Genomic DNA, 19,881 nt, shown 5'->3' on the forward strand with positions numbered 1-19,881 from the left:
GGGAGATGTGGGTCAGTCGAGTTACAGGTGACAACCTAGACCCACTACTGGCGTCTGAAGAAATGCAGGAAGTCGGCGGGGAGGGGGAAGGGGGGCAGTCTTGTAGGACTGACCTCTTACCCAGAGGGATCAGACACAACCTCCGGGTGGACAGGGTCAGAATGGAATTTAACTGTGGGACACCCAGCTGGAGTCCAGGAACGGACTGGTGTGGGGTAAAAAATCACACCTCAGAGTTGGGGGTCAGAATTCGAGGAGCAGCAGGTAGCTAATCAGGAGAGAGTAGCCAGCAGCCACCACAGATTACGCTCGCGGTGACGGATCACACTCGCCGTGACAGATCACACACAGTGGCTGCCGTCCTTGTCCCTGTTCTCAAATGAGCACACACGCAGACTGTTGTGTAGGAAAAGTACACCTCCGAGTAACCAGAAACTATCGAGTGACAGACACATTAGGTGCCAATCGGATCCACCCTTCTGCCACAACCAACCACAAAACCTGGACAAAAGTCAGCCACTGGTGCCCACGAGAGACCCACCGAGCACAGGCCACAACTCCACACAGCAGGCAGGTGCCCAGGTGCACCCCACCACCACACCCCTGCTTCCTCCCCAGAGGGACTTTTCTGATTTTGTTTTTAGAAAGAGAGAGCACATGCACGAGCAGGGGAGAGGGACAGAGGAAGAGAGGGAGAATCTAAGTGGGCTCCATGCTCAGCTCAGAGTCCAACATGGGCTCAACGCCACAACACTAGGATCATGACCTAAACCAAAATCAAGTCAAATAATGCTCAACAGACTGAGCCACCCAGGCACCCCCATCCCAAAGGTCTCTCTTTTATTTATTTCCAACGTTTATTTTTAAGAGAAGGAGAGAGAGAGAGATGCATAGAATATGAAGCAGGCTCCAGGCTCTGAGCTGTCAGCACAGAGCCTGACCCGAGGCTCAAACTCATAAACCGTGAGATCATGACCTGAGCTGAAGCTGGACACTTAACCAACTGAGCCACCCAAGCACCCGCAAAGGTACTTTCTAAACCCCAGCACATGAAAGGAGGGTCCAAGCAGAGAGCAGCAGTCTTGCTAGATTGGAGAAAAAATAGTCACGACTACAGAGATGGCTAGTATCTGGGGACAGACATTGAAGGAGAAGTAGCTGCTGAGAAGGAAACCCACAATTCTGCACAGAAGCCTCCTTGGATCCTTGGACAACCTCTAGGATGTGCAAGTGCAAGGCAAGACCCAGAAGCACCAGCTGAGAGCAGCCAGGAGGCTGAGAGCTGAGCTGAGTTCAGGGCTCCTATAACACTAGGGAATCACTGAGGTGTGGGCCCAGCAAGGGGAGCTGAACAGTTGTGCACTGGCAGTGAGGAGCATGCTATAGGAGCAAGAGCTACGCTCCAGGGAGAAGAAACGGAAAGAAGACCAAGCTAACAGGAGGGCAGGAGGGCACAGATCAGTGCCTGCCAGACAGGCTTACTCCTCATCCAGGGAAGACAGCCGAAAGGAGAAGGGTACTGAAAATAAAGAAGATAAAATAAATTTTTAAAAAATACAGAAGACGGAAGAAACAAAAATTAGCAAGAGGATAGACTTAAACTCAACCACATTAGTAATTACATTAAATGCACATGGAAATGCCAGCTGAACAAAATAATTATGATGCGAAATTCTATCCCTTCCCAAGTAAAGGTTTATAGCATCTGTGATGGGGAGGCACCTGGGTGGCTCAGTTGGTTGAGTATCCAACTTCGGCTCAGATCATGATCTCATGGTTCGTGAGTTCTAGCCCTGCAGTGGGCGTCTGCTGTCAGCACAGAGCCTGGAGCCTGCCTTGGATTCTGTGTCTCCCTCTCTCTGCCCCTCCCCCACTCCCGCATGCGCGAAGGCGTGTGTGTGTGCGCGCGCGCGCGTGCGCGCGCGCGCGCTCTCTCTCTAAATAAATAAACAACTTTAAAAACCTTTTTTTAATAAAATAAGGTTTTGGGGTGCCTGGGTGGCTTCAATTGGTTAAGCGTCCAACTTCAGCTCAGGTCATGATCTCACAGTTCATGAGTTTGAGCACATCAGGCTCTCTGCTGTCAGGACAGAGCCTGCTTCGAATTCTGTGTCTCCCTTTCTCTCTGTGCCTCCCCCACTCGCACAGAGTCTCTTAAAACATAAACAAACTTATAGTACCTGTGACGGTCAATCTTATGTGTCAACACAGGTGGGCCACAGAGTTCCCGGATATTCAGCCAACCACTATTCTGTGTACGCCTGTGAGGGCGTTTCTGGATGAGAGCTCATATTTAAATTAGTAACCTGAGTAAAACAGATTGCCCTCCCCAGTGTGGGTGGGCCTCATCAAATCAGCTGAAGACCTGAACAGAGCAAAGAGGCTGACCCTCTCCTTCCTGCCTTTAGACTCAAATGTCACCATCAGCTCTCCTGGGCCTCCAGCTTTCTGACTCACCTTGCAGACCTTGGGACTTGCCAGTCTCCACAGTCACGTGAGCCTACTCTTTACAAGTCTGTGTGTGTGCGCACACACCCTCTCACCCTGTTGGCTCCGTTTCCCTTGAAAACCCCAACAAAGTACTGAACATTAATTTTCTATATCTTTTTTTTTACTTTATTTTTGATACAGAGAGTGACGGGCATGAGAGGGGGAGGGGCAGAGAGAGGGAGACACAGAATCTGAAGCAGGCTCCAGGTTCTGAGCTATCAGCACAGAGCCCGACGTGGGGCTCGAACTCACAAACTATGAGATCATGACCTGAGCCAAAGTCGGAGGCTTAACTGACTGAGCCACCCAGCTGCCCATCGATACCATTTTAGACCACCAACATTCAGCCTCATAAAACAACTTCTCTCAGAACAAGCTCTGTGACCCAAAAGCTAATTTCAGTAAAACACCACTAAGATATAGCACAGTTTTCGGTAACTTACTGTAACATGAGACAAAGGCTGAGCTGAACTTTACCAAACATTTCCTCCCAGACCAGTCATATCAATACTTGAAATAAACCTAAGACTGTCAGCTCTCTCCTGCCACCACAGAGTCACACAGAGGCTCACGTGCACTTGAGATCCGGCTCCACCGGGAACCCACGGCCACGGCCGAGGAAGGCACCACTGCTTGTGCTGTAACGAGCGTCACACCTCCCGGGAGGGGCTGACGGACACCCGCGAGGACACCCCCCGCGACGGCCTAACACTTGAGACACGCGCCCCGCCCGCGTCTGCGTGCCCTGCATCACCGGGACAAGCCCGAGTGTACCGAGTTGGTGGAGGTGCTGCCTGCCCAACACCAAGGCAGCCTAATCAAGGCTGATGACGAGAAACGAAGGGACGAGGTGGGCCCTGCAAGCCCGACAGAGGGCAAAGCCGGACGCAGTGAGCTGCAGCTGTGGTGGGGACAGCCTGCGGCAGAGCCTCGGGCCAAGGTCATCGGCGAACACTTCAAGTGCAAGAAATGAACACACAGAAAACTTGCTTCTTGTTCCTCAAAAAAACACAAAAACACAACAAAAGCAGGCCACTGAAGACCGTGAAGCACACAGCCCTGGGAACACAGAAGAGCCTGTCTCCATGGGAGGCGCTCAGTCACGAGCCACCTGCCAGGGGAAGCAGGCCCCCCTGGACCGTGAAGACACAGCTCCCACCTGCAGGCAGAGGCGGCTCGGTTTTCAGAACTGGCTCTGGGACGGAGCTTGCTCTGTGCAGGGACTTGCATCTGGTTTGACCATCACTGGAGCTTTCTCCACAGTGAGCCCAAGCCCAGTATGAGTGGTCATACTGCACCTGAATGTCACACGGAATGCAGCAGCAAACTTTTCTTGTCACCACTCTACCTTCAGTTATTTAACCACAAGACGTAGGGACAGAAAAAAAGGAAGAAAAACTTCTCTCAAAATCAGCAGCACTGCTATTTTGGAAGCAACGGGACGACAGCAGAAGGGACGCGGCCCTCTCTTCCGCGGCAGCCTGAACCCGGCTCGCCACACCAGCCTCACCCACTGGCACTCGGGCCGCTCAGGCTTGCTCTACCAACCTCCACTCCGCCAGCCGGGGCTTCAGGAAGGTCAGTCCCAGCCTCTGGACGAGCTTCACTCCCAGTTTCCGGAGCAGGGTCTGGTTGCTGCGAGGGAGCCTGCACCCCGCCAGGCGCTCGAGAACAGAGGCAGCTGTGGACAACAGCACACGTGGCTCAGCTCAGTGGCAAGGGCTCCACGCGGTCTCCCAAATGCACGACCTGTGTGCGGCATCCACGTGTGAAAGCCACAGGCGGTCCTCGGGCCCCCCGGATGCAGCGTGACGGCCTGGACTGGACCACACCAGAGTTCCACGAAGAACCCTTGACCTGATCGCACCTCCTTTACCGCATGCAGCTAGCGTCCACCCTGCTCAACTTTCTGGCTGTGAGCCATGAGCGTGCAGCAGCAGAGAATCCCCAGAGACAGGGGGAGGCCGCGGCGAGCAGACGAGCTGATGCAAAATACGGCAGGTAAAAGAACATGCCATGGATTACAGGAGACTGTGCAGGCATGACGGGCCCATTAAGGAGGGGTCCCTACAACCAGGGAAATGGGTGCTCAGGCCCCTACAATGCCAAGGCTGTTAGGGGGAATGAGGTGGGCATGGGGGGCAGCAAGGGCCAGGAGAGCACACAAGATGGCATTTCATATGAGAAACAAGGAGGGCAGGGTTTCAGGACACGTTGTCACAGCATCTGAATAATTTCCCCAAAGACCCAAATGACACATGGTGACTGACCTGGGCATGAGTGATGGTGACGCAGAGCAGACCGAGGGTCTGTGTGTGTGAGTCCACTGAGGAGGGTGTGTGAAAACACTGAGCAAGTACTGCTCATTTATTTAGGTGTGACAATTACATCAAGAGATGTTTCAAAAACGTCCTGTCTTTGGGGGTCACACACTGAAACAGGTGCAGGTAAAATGGCAGGGCATTGGGACAGGCTGTGGAGGAGCACGGGGAAACAAGATCCCGCGAAGTAAAACTGTGAGGCCTGTGATAGAAACGTGGGGGTTCACTCCACACTCTCTCTCCCTACACATGTATGAAGTTTTCCAGACTGAAAATGTCTTTAAAAGATAGGCTTTACTATCGCTTCTCGGCCTTTTGGCTAAGATCAAGTGAAAAGATAGGCTTTACTATTCAAAAGTTATTCGCACATCTTGTAAAAGATGTAACTCCAAGAAATTTCTCTCATCCAGGTAGTAAACTTCTCTGCAGCGAGAATCACAGAACTTATAATCATAAATTGAGGTTCTGTCTAGAATTAGCAGAGGGGAGCCAAAGGTCAGAGGTTGTGATGGCTACAGGGAGAATACGGCCATGACTGGGGTCCCAGGAAGTAAGACCTCGGGCTGTGTCCACATCACCAGGTCCCCTAGTATCAAGACCTGGCAGCCAGGGCATCAAGAACCCAGACTTCCCATACCAGGCCTAAAAAAGCCAATTAAAGCACACATGCACACACAGAACAAAAACCAAAGTTTTTGGACACTATGACAGTGTCCAAATACAGCAAGTTACAAACTTTTGTAACTAAGGATACAATATGAAAGAGACACACTGGGTCATGTACGGGCAAACTCACACCTCAAACACGCCCTGCCACAAATGAGCCTTACCATAGGGTAAACAGTCCTCACGGTTTCCATGCTTAAATACTTGTGCCTGAAAAAAAAAATTCTATTAAATGTTGCAAATACATTTACGAATTTAGAACATAAATTCTCAGAACAGCCCACTGCATCTTCTATGGTTTTATTCTAACAACAAAAGAACAGTTTCGGTCATGAAAAGGGATGACAGGAGGCCGGCGAGGCAATCTTCCGAAAGGACCCCATCAAGGAAAGACACAGCAAGAAGGCCTTTCACTTAGGGAGGGCGAGGTGCCCCCGCTGACCCGCGCCCCAGCCGCCATGAATGGCATGAGCCTTAGCAGGGCAGCGCAGGAGCTCGCTGGTCTGTTCAGTTGTGTTTACCTAACTGTGTAAACAAAAAGATTATCAAAGGGTGGAAGCTATGGGCCCAGGCAGCTCTCACGAAGGTAAGGAGCCCAGGCGCTCACTCCTGGAGCGTCATTCATTCTCAGTCAGCAAATGAGAGAGAGTTCCCTGTGCTTCTCACACACATCTGCCTCATCCTGGGGGGCCCCGGCATGGCGTCTCCCACCCCGTCTCCCATAACCAGGGACTACCTCCAAATGCACAGGCCTCACAATCTCCAGAATGCTCAACCTGGAATTTTACCTTCCACTTTCAGGTCTGGAAAAAAAATGGTAATTTATCCAAGCATCCAAGCCCCTTAAGCAAAGACTCCTACACTGAGCACGTCTAAGAATTTCTTAGGATTTCTTCTCCTTCAGAAACAGTATTTAACCAGCAAAGTGAGAACTGCTATGTGGGCCCAGGAGCACCAGACTCCTGACATCAAGGAGATGCTCGGCCCTTCGAGTGCCCCCACCGTGTGGGCTTCCAGCTGAGTGCTCCCACCTCCCCCGCACCAAGGGACAGACAGGCTACCCAGTGCCCAGCCTATCAGAACCCACAGAATCCATACACACACAGTGGCTGCAGTTTTAAGCCACAGCTTCGGGATGGGCTGTTACCCAACAGAAAACACCAGACACCCATGCTGGCACTGGGACGGGGATGCAGAAGGGCCACAAAGAGGATCCACACGTGCAGAGGGTCTGCTGGGAAGCTGGGACGCACAGTAAGCAGCCAGGAGCAGAGCTGATGTACTTGGCAGTTGGCTAAAGTGTCCTTTGGGCTCACTCACCACCAACTAATAAGAATTTAAAATAACATGAAATACAAAAAGTGATCTCTCATCTGAACATTCTTTATTTGCCAAATTCCTTACTCAGGCTCAAAAAGAGAACAGAATAAAACGGGTACCGAGTTCCCAGGAGCGCCAGTGCTGACTCAGCCCCACACAGAAAGGGACCAGCACCAAGGCCGGGCCACAGCCACTGTCTGGACTAGGAAGAAGCCACGCCCCGTCCATCATGGGTGCAAGGAGCTCCAGCCCTCTGCTCTTCCCAACCTTGAACCCCACAGGATAACCCGAGCACTCTGGACACATGAAGAGTCATGGAGTCCTGACTCCCTTGTGAGCAGACTCAGGAAACGGGAGGACCAAGAAAAATCAATCAAGGGCTTTGTTTTTGTTCACTGGCCTACACATTTACACATAAAAATGGAGCATCTTCACCGCCATTCACTCGGGGGCATGTGGCTGCACAGGCAAGGCTGCACGACAGGAGGGGCTGGCCAGGGGAGAACGCTCGTCCCGAGGGTCTGGAGCATTCGCCAGCCAGGCCACAAAGCAGGTGGTGTGCTCCTGTGCTCAGGGAGGCAGGAGACAAGAGGCAGCTGAAAACCCCATCAAGCACACACTTTGCGCTCAAGACGAAAGAGAACGGCACCACGCAGCCTGGGACAAATGACCGTCAGATCTGTTTCTGTTGTTCTAGAAACCAGCACAGCGCGAGGTGCAAACAAAAGGAGTTCTTAGTAATCGCTCTAACCTACCACACCTTCCGATTGCTACCCACCCAGGCCTGCTTTTCTGCGGCGGCGTGCAGACCAGCTTCCCTCCCCGGGGCATGTTCTCCGAGTCTGTGAATCACAGGCCGTCAGCTGCTCGAGAGCCAGTCCGCCCTGCTGCCAAGCAGGACACACTGGTCTAGGGCTCCCTGAAGCGCCACCAAGTCAAGGCCAAGAAAAGCAGATCCACCCAGGCCCCAGGAGGAAGGTCCCCCACACCACACCGGCTCCGGGGTGCCACTCACAAGCACCTGCGGGCTCTCCTGTGAGCCGGTGGGCACGCTCAACCAGCCCAGCACCTGCCCAAGCTAGGGTCCTGTCCCCAGGCCCCCACAGGCGTGACAACATAGACCCGCCACAAAGCAGTGAGACTAGAGCTCAGGCAGGAGGGGCCCCTCCCTCTGTGAGCGCCTGCCTCTTGTCCCAGTGCTAAGGAGCAGTACCGTCCCCCCTCACAGCCATCTTGCCGCACACAACCGGGACAAAACGGAAACACCATCAGCACTGACACAACCAGTTCCAGGAGGGACACCAGGCAGAACTCAGCCCACTGTCCTCACCTGTGCCACAGGAAGCCCACCCAGGGCCACACCTTCTGTGGAAGGCGGCCAAGCCAAAATGGCTCTGCACCTTTAGGTAACAGCCACAGGCCCTTCACAGAGGAAACCTAACTCACACTCAGTAGTTTGGAGGGAAATAGCCCTTGTACCACCGCCGACTAGAACCTCTTGCACCTGCTGGCGGACAACAGTCCAGGTGAGTGGCAGCTGGAGGCCTCCCACCATCCCCCAAAATAACAGCAAGCTGATAGAACTGATAGGAGGAGCACTACCAAATACAGAAGCAGAGTGTCCCAAGGGCAGTGCCCACCTGGGCCAAACGCCACGACCAGGGGGAGGCCCACCGTGCCAAGGGGACAAGCCAGCCAGACCAGAGGCACCTCCAGCCCCCAGAGCAAGACATAACCTCTCTTCTCTCAAGGGTGACCATCCCTTGAGCCTCCCCCACAGCCCACCTCACAGGAGCCTTGTCAGACTTCATGACCTGAACTGCCACACTAAGTTCAGGCGCCCTTAACAGAAGAAGCTCACACACCGAAAAGCTGAAACATCTAAGCGCTGTCCAGTAAGGGGCTGGACCCACCACAGCAGCAGACAGCATCCTGCAGCCCCACGAGGCAGGAGACGCACAGGAGGCTCCTGGAGACAGGCCCAGCATCAGGACTCAGCCCCTGCCAGGCAGGTCTCTGTTATTCCCACTGGCTTCCACAGCTAATAATCTTAGATAAAAATAACTGCTCCTCAATTCACAAGTACCAAGAACATGGATCGCACGCTGCCTATCCTGCCTAACGCCGGACGTATAAAAGATGCAGAAGACACAACTCCTGCCTCAGAGAACTTAGAACCCAGCGGGGGCCAGAGCTTTGCGGCCACAGGCTCAGAAGAGGGGTGGTGTCCCCAGCCACACGGGCATCCAGGCAGGGAGGGGGCCTGGGCCTCTGGCACTCCAGCTCTGAGCCCAGCAGGAGAGAACTCCCCAGCCAGGAGGCCCAAGGGAGACCCCAGCACCTCCAAGGGGAAGTGAGGAGAGGAGATCCAAAGAGGAGGAGGAAGAGCAGAACTAGACGGGCTTCGACAAGGCCAGCGACTTGAGCAAGAATGCCCCAGGCGGAAACCACTGAGAAGAGCCTCTGCCATTGCTGAGCCACACCTCCATGCTCGCCCCTCTCCTGACCCAGGGTACCCCCGAGGAGGTGCCAGCCCAGAGCCCAGAACCCTGGGGGAACCCACACAACCAGCCTCCCCCTCCTGACTCTGCCCAGTGCCCGGCCCTCTGGCTGGAGGGGCCTGGAGGACAGACTTCCACAGGCTGTCTACTCTCTGGCTCCCCACCCATTCCCAGGTCCTTTCACCGCTGGTTCTCCCGAGTGGCACCACAGCAGGCTGTGGAGACAAAGCACAGTGACAGCAGAGGGAGGGCAGAAGGGAGGGCCCGGGAAGCGGTGCCTCCAAAGACCAGACCAGGCTGGGCCAGCTCCCACCTAGACAGCGCACAGGAACAGAGAGCCGCGCGCTAGGTCGAGGACGGACCACTGGCACAGATGGAAGATGGGCCACAGAGGGGGTAGCCAGTACATCCGGAGGGCACTGTGCCAGGAAGGGAGGGCCAGCCTAGGGACATATCCGAGTGCCTTGGCCACATGGCCAGACCTCAAACTCTTGTTTGTTGCTGGGCCTGGTGAGGAGGTAGGAAAAGAGACAGAATGATTGGTGCGACCTTGAATTCATGGCATCTGAAGCACAGCAGGTGCACAGAACTAGGGCTCTGGGACCATGGAGAGGAACCAAGAGCCAAAGTTCAATGGTGAATTAGGGAGAGATGCCAGCCGCTCCCAGACAGCAAGGACAGCAAGGCCAGAGCCTGGGGAACACCTGCTTAGAGGGAGGGGTGAGGGCAGCCAGGTCCCATTCACCCGAGAACCCAACCACCTCAGCGGTGGGAGCTGCGAGGCCCTCGGACGGCCTGCACAGGAGGCCACAGGCCAGGCTGGGCAGAGGGCACTGGCCAGGAGACCTGTGGCTCTCGGCCAGCTCCGCACCAGCCAGCCGCACACACAAGAGGCGGGGGCGAGCCTGTGATAGACAAGGCCCCCTCCCCTCCAAGCGTGGGCCCTGCTGGCCTGCCTGCGAGCATGCACCTGTCCAACAGGACGTGTCGCCTCTTCACACAGCAGGTGTACAAACCAGGCCCGCCGGTGGAATTAAAGGTGCGCCACACACCATGCATGTTGCAACAAGACTCATGCCAACATGCTGCCTGCCCCACTGAAATGCCAAGTTACATGAAATTAAAAGCGTATCAGAGTTGGCTGCTCTTTGGATTTAAACCCACAAGGAAAAGTGAAGGTACCCCTTTCACCCAGATTCACAGGAGCACATGAACAGTACATAAATGCACGCGTGTGTGCACAAACACGCGCACACTGGAAAACACACAGTCAAATGGTTCTTACTATATCGTCCTCCACCCAAAGCCCTGCCCCGGCAGGGCCATAACTAAAAAGCCCAATCTGGATCATTAGTCCTCCGGCCAAACTAAACCTTAAATGAAACCACGGGTGCTACTCCCCAAAGAAGCCTACAAGAAATCAAAGCCTACGTGAGAAGTGTCTTGGATAATCAAGTGGCTTCTTTTCATCTTCAAAGAGCATGACATGCACTAATCAGCCTCCACACCGCCCTCTGAGGTAAGAGGCTTGTTATTTCCCTTCTGCGGGTGGGGAGCATGGAGCAAGGTGCTTCACCTCTGCCTGGGGTCACAGGCGTTGCTGCAGAGCGTCCTGGGGCTCAGGACTGGCCCACAGCAGATCAGCCTCCTCAGGGCAGCCAAGCACCCAGGGGCAGAGCCAACACACCCTGGATCATGCAATTCTGGTACATCCTGTCCTTGTGGGAGGGATAGCCACTCTCCCCGGGCTAGACCCTCCTTCTGGTTAAACCATATGCAAAACCAGAGTGGCTTCAGTAGTTCTCCTCACACATGCACTCAGGTGCTGTGCATGGGATTACCTGGCTTCTAATGCTGTCTGCAATAAAACGTTTTATCCTTTAATGAGAGGTATGCTTTCATCAATGATAAACTAAATAAAACAAACCTCACTGTGAAGGAAGGATGCAATCATAACAGATGGCAGAGAGGAGAGTGTTTTATTGCTACTCATCATACCAGCCATATTTTTACGTAAGAACTCCATCTTCAGGCGCTGAAGGTCCGCACCCACATCCCAGCCATTACAGGGACCGCACAAAGGGAAACCCCCATCACTCCACTCTTCAACCTGAACAGTGAACGCCAGGAGGACACACCACCAGTAAGGAAGCAGAGACCCAGTATATACAAACGATGACCCTTTTTAACACTTTGTTCTCCTCTGAATCTCCTCAATTCACCATCATCCCAATGCTTATTAAAGCTGGACCCAGGGCGCCCGGGTGGCTCAGCCAGTTAAGTGCCTGACTTCAGCTCAGGTCATGATCTCACAGTTCGTGAGTTCAATCCCCGCATCAGGCTCTCTGCTGACAACTCAGAGCCTGGAGCCTGCTTCGGATTTTGTATCTCCTTCTCTCTGCCCCTCCCCAGCTAGCACTCTGTCTGTCTCTCTCTCTCCCTCAAAAATAAACATTAAAAAATATTTATAAAGCAGGACTAAACAAGAGGGGCCTTCCAGTGACATGAAGAAGCTGGCAGTCTCCCATTCCCCACCGCGTAAGAGTTAGAATTCATCACTGTAAGAGACACATGCTTCCAGGAAAACAAAATCAAACCCTAGTTTCGATGGTGCTCGTTACAAGTTCACCTGTCTTGCCTAACTCACACTAATGAACAGGTGGATAGAAATGAAGCCAAGTGCATCAAAGGAGACAGATGAAATCCAAAAGCACAATACACTTGCAAGTTTCATCATGCACAGAGGACGCCCGGCCTCTGCTGTTCAGGTCTGGCGAGCTCATGGCGAAACCCGCTCTCCGCTTGGGAGAGCCCAGCACCCCATACCACTTCCTCCTGCCCAGGAGGCAGCAGCAGCAATTAGACCAAATCACTGCTTTGAAAAGGAAAAAGAGAAAAGGAAACAAGACCTGAGATTCCAAAAAGACCCTACGTTTTCCAAAAGAAACAGGGGCTTCAGAAGGCTCCAGAAAGGCTGTGCTGGGCCACTTCCCAGGGACTCGGGCTGCCCCATCAGGCAGCTGCCCACCTCGCCGAGGACGCCTCTCCAGACAGCAGATGTGCCACTGCTGCAGTGCCCTGCTGGGGGGGGGGGGGCAGGAAAAGCCTTTGGGACAATCTCTTTGATCCTCAGGAGGAAGAGAGAAAGAGAACTTCTCCTAAGTGTGGCCTGGAGATCCACAGCACCACCCCTCTCCTGGCTGGCCCTCTCCGAGAGGGACGCTGACCCACAGCGGCGACGTGCAGCAGCCTTTCCCACCCAGCACCAGGTTTTGCTATTAAAGGCGTATGCCTCCCACTTAGGAAGAAGAAACAGAAAACCTGGGAACAGTTAGAGACCAGCAACAAGACGATCAAAAACATTTTAAAAAATAAAAAGGACCTATGGGCAAAGCAATCGCATAAGGGGACACGAAGGGGTCTCCATGCCCTTCTCAAGCCTCCGGGAAGAGCAATGGAGCCCCAAGAACTTTAGTCTGGGGACAAGGGAGCTAGCGGGAACTCTGGAGGGTGGCGTGAGACCACACGCCCACCGTTGTCTCCTAAGGAAGACCTGCCTCCCAGCTGCCAGCCCAGACAGGGGCCACGCAGGCCTCACCTGCCTGCAGGGCCCTCGGGAGGTCAGAGCAGGCTCCAGCCCGCTGCCTAGGCGCCCCGATGGCCCAGCTGCCCCAATGCCCGTGGAGACAGCTGTGGCTCCAGAGGGGAGGGCACAGGAGACCCTGGGAGCCCACCCAGTCCCTTCTGGGCTAAGAAGATCTAACAGAGGACGGTGACCATAAAAACAAGCTGAGTCGAATGTGCCTAACCTTCCAGCGCCCACACTCAGACGGGTCTAGCATTCTGCCCTGCAGGCTACAGTGGATTGACAGGCTCCAGCTACGTTCTGTCCGACCTTCTAATTGTTTCTCGGTGACCCAAGATTTCTCAACGTGACTCATGGCAAAAAATTAAGAAATCCACTTAAGACCTAAACCTTCAAATAAACCATCTCTGCCCCATTCACTCATCCTCACGAGAATTACCTAAAACATAAATGCACCCCGCTAGGATTCAGGCAACTATAGCCTGGTAGACACACAGGTGTGCCCTGCACCTCCCCCTCCCATCGGCTTCCGCGCCCGGCGCCCCCCAGGCCAGCTTCACCCTGCACGGACTCCCTTCATAGCAATTACACTGAAAACCCCAATAAAACCCTCCTTAAGCACCACCTCCACACACAGCTGGAGTGACAGCCACCTGAGGGCACGGCTGACACCCCATGTCTCAGCAACATGGTAGGTATGCAGCCCTGAGAAAAAGTAAGACTTCAAAAACACAGGAAAACACTTAAATTCTTAAGTTAGGGGAAAAAACTATTGTTATCTACCCAAGAGAACTGAAAACATGTTAAAAAAAACTTAACAAAAGTTCAGATTAACATTATCCGTAATAGCTAGGAACACCCATATGGTGGAATATTATCTGGCCATAAAGAAAATGAATTAGTGACATCAGCTAGAACCTTGAAAACATGACGCTAAATCAAAGAAGCCAGTAACAAAAGGTCACATGTATGATTCCACTTATATAAAATGTCCAGAATGAGCAAATCCAGGGACAGAAACTAGATTAATGGCTGCAGAGATGAATGGGCAGTGACTGCTAATGGGTTTGGGTTTTCCTTTAAGAGTGGTCAGAATATTCTGGAATTGGATAGTGGTGATGGGTGTACAATTATTTGTGCAAAATAATCACTGAATATACACTTTAAAAACTCAAAGTACTGGGGTGTGTGGGTGGCTCAGTCAGTTAAGTGTCCAACTTCAGCTCAAATCATGATCTCACAGTTCATGGGTTCGAGCCCTACATTGGGCTCTGTGCTGATAGCTTGGAGCCTGGAGCCTGCTTCAGATTCTGTGTCTCCCTCTCTCTCTCTGTCCCTCCCCCGCTTGTACTCTGTCTCTCTCTCTTAAAAAACATTTTTAAAAAATTAAAAAATAAAATTTAAAAAGTTAAAAAGCAAAGTACTTATATGCTTTATATTTCAATATTTTTTAAAACTATTGTACCAACATACCACATTCATTTACAGAAAACAGAAGAAAACATTGAAAAACAGAAAACAGAAGAAAACATTGAAAAACAACACCTCACTTAAAATAAAAAAAGAATAAAAAAACATAAGGGCACCTGGGTGGCTCATGTGGTTAAGCATCCAACTCTTGGTTTCAGCTCAGGTCATGATCTCACAGTTCATGGGTTCAAGCCCCATGTCAGACTCTGCGCTGACAGCTTGGAGGCTGCTTGAGATTCTCTCTCTCCCTCTATGTCCCTCCCACTTCTCTTTCAAAATAAATAACTTTTTTTAAGGTTTATTTTTGAGAAAGAGGGAGAGAGAGAACAAGTGGAGGAGGGGCCAGAGGACCAGAAGTGGGCTCAGCGCTGGGCACATAGTCCAATGTGGAGCTCAAACTCACAAACTTGAGATCATGACCTGAGTCAAAGTCGAACGCTTTACCAACTGAGCCACCCAGGAGTCCCACTAACCATTTAAAACAACAACAACAACAACAAAAATAGCTCCTCAACAGACTACAGGAATTCAGATGTTTTATTTTTCCGGGTTTCTTTAGAAAATGTCTTGAAATAGTCTCATCATTTGAAAGCCTGTCCTTCCTGAAGACAATGACATGAATGAACAGAAACAGATGCCAAGGAAATTCCTGAGAGGCCAGGTGGCCCATGGCCTGAGTGCCAGGGCAGGGCCGCAGTGAGAACAGGGCTTTCCCTGGGCCCCCGCAGCAGACCCCGCTGTCATCTCCTCTCCTCCCTCATCCTGTGCCCACGCCCCGGGGCACCGTCAGCCCCACTTCCCATAGGCCCTCGAGGCTCCCTACACCTCCTCCCAACCTGTGACAACCAAGGAAAGCAAACGGACAACACCCAAGAAAATGACATTACACTGAGTCATGGGTGCAAACACCTTCATTTAAACATGGTCCAAAATGCCCTGCTCTCGGGAAAGTGGGCCATGGGCCTCTACAGCTTCAGAAACAAGGCCAAGAACCAAGTCTCACCCGCTGTGGGTAAAGAGCAGAGAGCAGGCACTCGCCCCACAATGCCCAAGGACCATGAGGACAGGAAGAGAGCTCCAGGGCCTGGGCGGCCCCCCCTCTTCTGGGAACTGTCCTCAGCACTAAAAACGGCAACACAGATGACAGGTGAAGCAGGAAACAGAGAAGGGTGGCAGGGAGGGCACCAACCAGACAGAGCACTGGGGGTAGAGGCCAGGTTGTGTGTTTAACACGCTTGTTACAAACACCCTAACCTGAGTATCTGAACAATATCAAACTTCAAATCACCTGCCTTATTTCATCAGAGCTGATTCGGATAATTATACCGGGCAACACAATTACACAGCAGGAAACCCAAGGAGGGCACGCCCTGCCCGCCTCCCGGCACCAGCTCCATGGACACCGCTGCCCCCTGGTGGTGACACAGCAAGCTGGCTCAGGCCACCTTCCCTGAGCCGAAAGCCCTTTGCTGACAAAGCCAGGTTAGGAAGTGCAGTGGTACTTTGCTGTGGGGGTTCACCGTCTCTTACTATGCTCCAGCTACTTCAGAACAGAGTCAAAGGCGAACAAAACTTGTGCCCTCCCCCAGGGCAATGTTTACCAGGGCCTGCAGTGTGCCGTCCATGGCAATGACCCCCTCGATGGTCTGGAAGGAGGAACGGGCCAAGGTGTGCAGGCTCCAGTCCAGAAAACCTGCCATCTTCTTCTGCTTGACATCAGGCCGTGTAACAAACCTGCCAGAAGGAAACAAATAGGCAGGGTGACGGTTCAACCTCTTTCTGGCCCAGCACATCCTCCCAATGAGATGAGCCTCCATGCCAGGATGTCTGTCCTCTGTAGCCTGCATTATGACCTCCTTTCAAGACAGACACTCTAGGACAATCTCCAATCTAAAACTCCAAGACACCTCCCAGACCATGGCCCTCAGGCGGTCATTCCCAACATGACCTCTCTGAGGTCAGACACAGGCCCCCACCACCCCCATGTCCTCCCTCCTGGGTCCCCACTCATCCTGAGGCCCCATACACCACAGGACCACCTTTACCTGTCACCATCACGGCCCAGGAACCCCACCAATACCTACTACTCAGGCCTCCCCTTTCCTTGGCCCAACTCCATCCCTTCACCTCAGGACACGCCACCCCCATATGGCACGGTGTGGCCCAGCAGCAGGCCCAAGGCCTTTCTCCCTGCATCTGCCGTGGGTCTTCCTTCCCCATCCCCTCCACCGAGTACCGCACAGCCCCCTGCAGAGCCCACATCTGCACGGATGGCACATACTGGGTCCTGCCCGCTCTCTTACACACCTGGTCTGGGCTGGCAGCCAGCCCTGACCCCCACACCACAGCCTGGGCCCCCTTTACTCCTCTCTTACCAGTCCCCTGACTCAGAGACTCAGGCTGAGCCCACACTCTGGGAGCCCCCCCTGGGGGGCAGTGTTTACCAGGGCCTGCAGCATGCCATCCACGGCAATGACCCCCCCTGGAGGCAGAAACATAGGAAACAAGCAGAAAACATGAAGAGACAGAGAGCAGGGGATGTGCAGCCTCCCAGGGAGATGTGCGAACGTCAGGAGGTAGGACTTCACAGTCCCTTCAGCTGCCCCCACAGAACACACCCAGGGGGCTCTGCACTAATGCTGAGCAAACCCGCTTTGTGACGTGCTGGCCCCCTTCTTCCCCATGTCACACCGGGTCACAGCTCACGGCAGCGCTGTGCGGTCCTGGTACCTACCTCCCCGCCCCACCCCTACAGGAAGCCCCTATGTCCTCCCATCTCACAGCCCTCTCTTCCCTCAGAAGGGCTCCTGCCGGGTGTATCAGGAGATGCTGAGCCATGCAGTTACAGCACTGCCCATTCTAGAACACTCTGAGAAGCTGGCTACACAGCACAGGATGTATCTACAGCCTGGCAAACTGGCCAGAGCATTTTTAACGCACTGAAAACCAGCCTCAACTATGTGAAACGCATACTCATCCCAACCACCAGATGGTGCAGCAGAGTCCCACCCAGTGGTTGGATCTGTCCCCAGGTCACTTTTCCTGGAGGCCATCAGGGAGGAAATGAAGGTCGAGGGTTTCACCCCCCAGCCCCCACAGACGCGAAGTTCCACAAAGCCAAGGGCAGGATAACTCTACTAAACCCTCAGGGTACGTGGGTGGCTCAGCTGGTTGAGCATCTGACATTTGATTTCGGCTAAAATCATGATCTCACAGTTCGTGGTTTCGGGCCCCGCGTCGGGCTCTGGGCTGACAGTGCAGAGCCTGCGTGGGGTTCTCTCTCTCCGCTCCCCCCACCCCACTCATGCTGATGCTCCCCTGCTCTCTCTCAAAATAAATAAACTCAAAAAAACCTCTACCAAACCTTCAGTGTTGCTGGTAATAAAAAATAATAAAACATTATTTTTCATTTAACAAATTTGGCAAACATTTGTTAGCATCACACACAGTACTGGCAAATCTGGGGAAAAGTTAACTTTCAACGTGTTCAACCTTTCCTGTAACTGCATTTAAAACCCCTTAAATGTCCATTCCACTTTCAGGAATTCCTCTCTAGGAATCAGAATGATACAAAGTTGCACGTGAAACGTGTGCCGGCAGGACTTCGCTAACAAACCACAGGGCGGCAGTCTGGGGGACTGCAGAGCAACAACGCATTCACACCAGAACCGTGTTTTGGCAGAAGAAGGGATGAAGCTCCAGGCCCAGCTGCTGGCACCCGGTGCGACAAGCGTGGGCAGCCCTATGCCCGCCCAAGGCCTGTGGACAGGACGCACCCATGGACAGTGGCAGGACAACAGACAAAAGCAGTCACACTCTGGGGGATGAAGGTACATGTGGATTTTGTACCTTACACTTTTCTTTATTTTCCAAAACACAGGATCACTCTTACAATTAAAAAGAAACTCATGTTTTTAAATGAGAAACCTCTGTCCAGTGAGTGTCGCCCTCCCCCAGGGGAAGCAACACGGGGGCTCGTGTGTTTGCCCCTCACCCCTTCAGCTCTTCTCTTCAAGCCCTGCCCTACATGCAGCGGGCGCCTACACAAGTCCCTCAGCCTGCACCCGCTGCCCTGCAGACTAAGGGTTTCTCTTCCCACTCTGGGGAGAAAAGTCATGGCATACACCTAAGCATAAGGGGACCCTGAGTGAGGTGTCGCCCATTTTCCCAAAAAAAAAAAAAAAAACCAGCCAGAAGGTTTTACAGCCCATTTTCAACTTGCACAAATGCAGAAAGGGGAAAGCCAAATTTTCTAATTTATTTACTCCATGCACTTATTTTAAGTCACAAAAGACTGATGCAGAAAAACTGCTTCCTTCCGTTCTCACACCTCATGACCCAAGTTTACACAGCCCCACGCACATCTCTGGAGGTCTTCACCTCACCCAGCTCACGGCACACAGAGCCATTTTTACCTGCTCCACGCACAGCCTGCTTTTCAGTCAACAGAGAGCGTTTGGGGATTTTTACCCCAAGCCACGCTGACCCAATCAAGATCATGATCTCCAGGAATCACAGCATCAACCACTAAGTGACCTTTAAAGACTCATCTAACAGCCACCAGCCCAAAGGTGGGCCCTGCCCCACCTGCTGTCACTCTGCACTCTGGATGGGCCCATTAGCTGGCCTCCGGGCCCCTAGCCAGCACCATCAGGTTCAGAGGTCTCCTGTGCCCAACAGTGTCGATGCCCCCTCAAAGAAAGACACAAGTACTGGGCAGTAGGAAAGACTTCCCCAGGCCCATCAGCCCGGCGACCGCCTCCGAGGTAACACAGACCCACAGGGACACAGAGGAGTATGTGCGACACGCCCTCTCCGAACACCCCAGTCCCACATCGACAGCACAGCTGGGAGGGGCCGACAGGTACTTACTTGGACACTAGGACGGCAGCTGCATCTCGGGCCTTGTCGCTGACAACCAAGTAGGTCTACAAGAAAGGACAGAGGCCAGGTACCGTCACACACACGATACAAACCTCAGGGACCCGCTCACCAGCCAGTCCCGCACGCACCACTCCCGAGAAACCAGGCTGGCGAAGCTTCGAGGCAGAGGCCAAATTCCAGAGCTGCACCAACCACCCCTAACCTCAAACCACAGTTGCCAGCAGCTGCCAAATGCTGTGCTCCCCACCGGGCAGGTGCCCCGCTGCACACAGCGTGTGGCCACACCCCTTCAAACACACACGTGCAAAAACAGCACAAGAATGAAACCAAAATGATTCACCCAACGGTAACAAAGAACTAGAGTCCAGAACGCACCCTCGAGGCCTGTGGGCGTGCTGTGTGCAGAAACAAGGCCCCCCCCCCCCGCCAACAGAAGAGCACCAGGGTTAGCGCAAATGACGACCTGTTCTTTGGAGGCCTGCCTTAAAAAGTTTCCAGTTCTCAGCTCCACTAATTTTTTCCAAATGATATACAAAAGATCTTTTTTCCGGGGGACAACCACACCCAGTGCCAAGCCTCCAGAAACGGACGGCCGCCACCAGGCAGTCCTGTGTGAGAGACGGGCACGCAAAGGTCTGCGCCG

At 53.1% G+C, this 19,881-nt stretch overlaps 1 protein-coding gene across 4 annotated transcripts in view; it reads right to left on the reverse strand.

The window, feature by feature from the left end:
- The window catches only part of TBCD (tubulin folding cofactor D), a 149,575-nt gene that overhangs the window by 117,761 nt on the left and 11,933 nt on the right, over window positions 1-19,881 (reverse strand). For all 4 annotated transcript variants that reach the window (XM_029928649.1, XM_029928652.1, XM_029928650.1 and 1 more), the window contains exons 5-8: window positions 19,227-19,282; window positions 15,956-16,088; window positions 5,642-5,687; window positions 4,039-4,171 (exon numbers count right to left, since the gene is read on the reverse strand). In XM_029928649.1, the coding sequence (XP_029784509.1) occupies window positions 4,039-4,171; window positions 5,642-5,687; window positions 15,956-16,088; window positions 19,227-19,282 (368 nt within the window). The remainder of the gene's footprint in view (window positions 1-4,038; window positions 4,172-5,641; window positions 5,688-15,955; window positions 16,089-19,226; window positions 19,283-19,881) is intronic.

Source organism: Suricata suricatta, chromosome 17, assembly GCF_006229205.1.
Source record: "Suricata suricatta isolate VVHF042 chromosome 17, meerkat_22Aug2017_6uvM2_HiC, whole genome shotgun sequence".
In the NCBI taxonomy this organism is placed as follows: Eukaryota; Metazoa; Chordata; class Mammalia; order Carnivora; family Herpestidae; genus Suricata; species Suricata suricatta.